The sequence below is a fragment of the Monodon monoceros genome, unplaced genomic scaffold (assembly GCF_005190385.1).
Source record: "Monodon monoceros isolate NGI ecotype Baffin Bay Population unplaced genomic scaffold, NGI_Narwhal_1 Super_Scaffold_9, whole genome shotgun sequence".
In the NCBI taxonomy this organism is placed as follows: Eukaryota; Metazoa; Chordata; class Mammalia; order Artiodactyla; family Monodontidae; genus Monodon; species Monodon monoceros.
Window position 1 is genome coordinate 14,229,456 of NW_021703786.1, and position 3,555 is coordinate 14,233,010.

Below are 3,555 nucleotides of genomic sequence, written 5' to 3' on the forward strand. Positions count from 1 at the left end.
TCTGTCGCATTCTCTCTATCCTTTCTGCCACCATCTTAGTTCTGGCCCTCATCATTTCTACTTTGGATTGCTACAACTGACTTAAAATTAAGTCTAGGTTGCCACTGATTTTCCTATAACAAAATTTTGATATTATTACTCCCTGACTTAAACCTCCCTTGGCTCCTTTTTTGTAAGACTCTGGAAGTCACCTATGGAACTTCCTAAACACACAGATAACTGATTTCACCCCAGACCTGATGAATAACAAACATAGCTGATACTTATTTATGTGCCAGGCATTGCACTAAATGCTTTGTTATATATTTTCTGGCTTAATTCTCAGAATGACTTCATGAGTAGGTATTACTCTTTCTCAACTGTGGAAAATGGAACACAAAGAGATTAAGGTATTTGCCTTAAGTTACTGGACCATACGCAGTGGAAGTGAGCTATGGAACCAGGTAAACTAATTCCAGAGTCCAAGTTCTTAACTGTAAGGCCTTCCCCAGTCAGAAGCTCTACGTGTGATTCCAAAAGGCAAGCTCCATTAGCGTAGAACGGATTGTTTTATGTTTAATATGGAACGCTCGGCGCCCAACTCAGCGCGTCGCACGCAACAGACGTCCAGTGCGCAGCGGCGGGCCTTCACTTGCAGGCTGGGGTGGCGGTGGGGGCAGTCGCATGAACTCGAGAGGGTCCGAGGTGTCCACCTGGGTGGGGAGCGCTGGGCCGCAAACAGTTTTGCGGATCCTGGCTGGAGCACGAGGCGGGGACGCCCAGCCCCTGGCGGTGGGGAAGTTCTGCCCCGCGGCCGGAAGTCTGGGCGTAGCTTCCGGCGCGCGGAGATGACGTCCAGTTTGCGCATCCGCGTGGGGGAGCTGGTGGAGGATCCCGGGACGCGGAGACCCGGGGTCCCGGCAGCGGGGCGGCCCGCGGGCCACGGTGGGGATGCACCGCCGCGGAGTAGGAGCCGGCGCCATCGCCAAGAAGAAGCTTGCGGAGGTGAGGGGAAGGAGGCGGGCCCTACAATCACTCCAGACCCGCGAGAGACAGAAGTCTCTCCGCGCAGAGCTCTGTACCCTCAGATCGCCTCCCAACAGAATCTGACGCGGGTTTCTCGGTCCCAGGGAATTGAGTTTCTCCAGCTTCCGGTGTATTGGAATGTCAGCATCCCTAGATCCATCAGCCCTTTCCCCCACTTCCCCCAATTAGACTACAGTCGAGTCGTCTATTCTACTTCCTCACCCCCTCTCCCTAAGAAAAACCATTTGTGAGACCCTCTTAATACTTCTGCGGAGGCAGTACAAGTGGGAGCCCCCAGCACCCACTCTCTCAACTCATCCTGGTCTATTTGTCTGACAGGCCAAGTATAAGGAGCGAGGGACTGTCTTGGCTGAGGACCAGCTGGCCCAGGTGAGTGGGATGGAGGGCTCCAGGCAGCAAGGGAGATCCGACAAGGCTGGGCAGGACACCTTTGATATAAACCAGATTGTTTGGATCGAACTAAAAATAGGGCATTTGGCAAACCCCAGTTTCTGGGCTGCTCAGGTCATTTAGGTGACTTGCTGATAACAATGATAGCTAACATCTTTGAGTGATTACCTACTTGTAGCGTCCCAGGCACATGTCCATTTTCTTTACATACACTGTCTTGTTCATTCCTCCTGACAATCCTATCAGGAAGGAACTCTGTTCTTCGCACTTTCAAATTGAGGGCACTGAGGTGTTAAGTGCTTTATCCAAGGTTACATGGGTAGTAAGTGGTAGAGTTGTTTGATTTAGGTCTTTTGGGTTTTTACTTTAAATACCTAAGAATAACCTGAAAATATTGCCTAACCTGTGGCACCCACCACCATCACATCTAGGTGCATACCAGAAGTGTCAGTGATGGGGGTATGGCTCCTGCAGTTTCCTTCTCTAACACTTCCCTTTTCTGTACATGCCCTGTTGTTTACTCAGTTATTTTGCCTGGTGAAGAAGAGAAGGAGGCAGTGAGGCAGGGAAATGGGCCCTTGAACTGAGGAAAATAAATAGACACAGGGTGTGCTGTTCAAAAGCTCCCACTCAGGGGAGATAACGTGCAGGAATCAACTGGAAATGGTGATTATAATAATGTGTAAATTTCTAATATGTTGGAAATGAGGAGATGCTGGGCCAGGAGTGGTTATTCTTGGTGAGCTGAAGATAGGTTGTTAATTAGGGAAAGAGAAGGAGTAATGCAAATGGGAAGTCAGAATATCCCCAAACCAAAAGTATTTAGCTTTAGAATCTACTCTGGTAGAGCCACATCCCTTCCTCAGAGATTCTTTATCTATGGTTATCCCCAAGGAGGTTCTTGACTCAGAGATTAAAACAACACACCTAATTCATGCCAGGCTTCCTTTCTCTCCTATCTAGCCTTTCTGTCAGTGGCTGAAGATTTCCCACCGTGTGAATGCTGCAAAATTATTAGGTGCATCTTCAATTAATTAATTTCATTAGATTTAAAAAAATTTTTATTTTATTTTTGAGTATAGTTGATTTACAATGTTTTGTTCGTTTCAGGTGTACGGCACAGTGATTCAGTTATACATATACATATGTCTGTTCTTTTTCAGATTCTTTTCCCATATAGGTTATTACAGGATATTGAGTGCTATGCAGTAGGTCCTTGTTGATTGCACCTTCAATTTAATAACATTTTTTTCTTCTGGGAAAAAGAAAAGAAGCACTTACAACAAGCGAAATATAATTAATGCTGTTGTATGTTATATAATGAGAGTTGTTAAGAGAGTAAACCCTAAGAGTTCTCAGCACAAGGAAAAAAATTTTTTTTCTATTTCTTTAATTTTGTATTTTGTGATGAAGGAAGTTCTCTAAACTTAACTGTGATTCATCCTGCAGATGTCAAAGCAGTTGGACATGTTCAAGACCAACCTAGAAGAATTTGCCAGCAAGCACAAGCAGGAGATACGGAAGAATCCTGAGTTCCGGGTGCAGTTCCAGGACATGTGTGCCACCATTGGGGTGGATCCTCTGGCCTGTAAGTTGTCTGTAGGGGTCCAGTGTTCTTCTAGGGTTGCTAAGGGACAAAGCTCACCTAGTTGTTGTCACTACTGTTGGGGCGTCTTCTATAAGGGCCTACAGGGAGATCCAGAGGATGTTGTCTTCAGGGAGTCCCTAGCAGGATGGCTGAGTATCCAGTTTGATGGGAAAGATGGAGAGGTTGGAGTGCAGGCTGAGTAGCCAGTGTACATGATCTTCCCTGGAATGCTGTGCTGTGGAATTTTTTATGACTATTTTTCCCTTTGTTAAAAAAAAAGTTTTGATAAAAGTAGCATGTATTCAGGCAGTCAGTCAACAAAGGAGAAAAAAGAAAACGAGAAAGTGGAAGTCTTCTGACCCTGCCCGTAATTGCAGAGATAAAGTACTGTTAACAGTTTAAGGTATATCTTTCTAGACACCTTCATCATACTTATAAACTATTTTTTAAAAATATATGGGATTGGGCTTCCCTGGTGGCGCAGTGGTTGAGAGTCTGCCTGCCGATGCAGGGGACACGGGTTCATGTCCCAGTCCGGGAAGATCCCACAT

The 3,555-nt window shown here is 46.0% G+C and overlaps 1 protein-coding gene across 1 annotated transcript in view; it reads left to right on the forward strand.

The window, feature by feature from the left end:
- The first annotated feature begins 839 nt into the window (after positions 1-839).
- SNF8 (SNF8 subunit of ESCRT-II) overlaps positions 840-3,555 on the forward strand; it is an 11,461-nt gene continuing 8,745 nt past the window's right edge. The window contains exons 1-3 of the mRNA XM_029211638.1: positions 840-984; positions 1,345-1,395; positions 2,866-3,206. Coding sequence (XP_029067471.1) covers positions 931-984; positions 1,345-1,395; positions 2,866-3,206 — 446 coding nt within the window. The 5' untranslated portion in view covers positions 840-930. The remainder of the gene's footprint in view (positions 985-1,344; positions 1,396-2,865; positions 3,207-3,555) is intronic.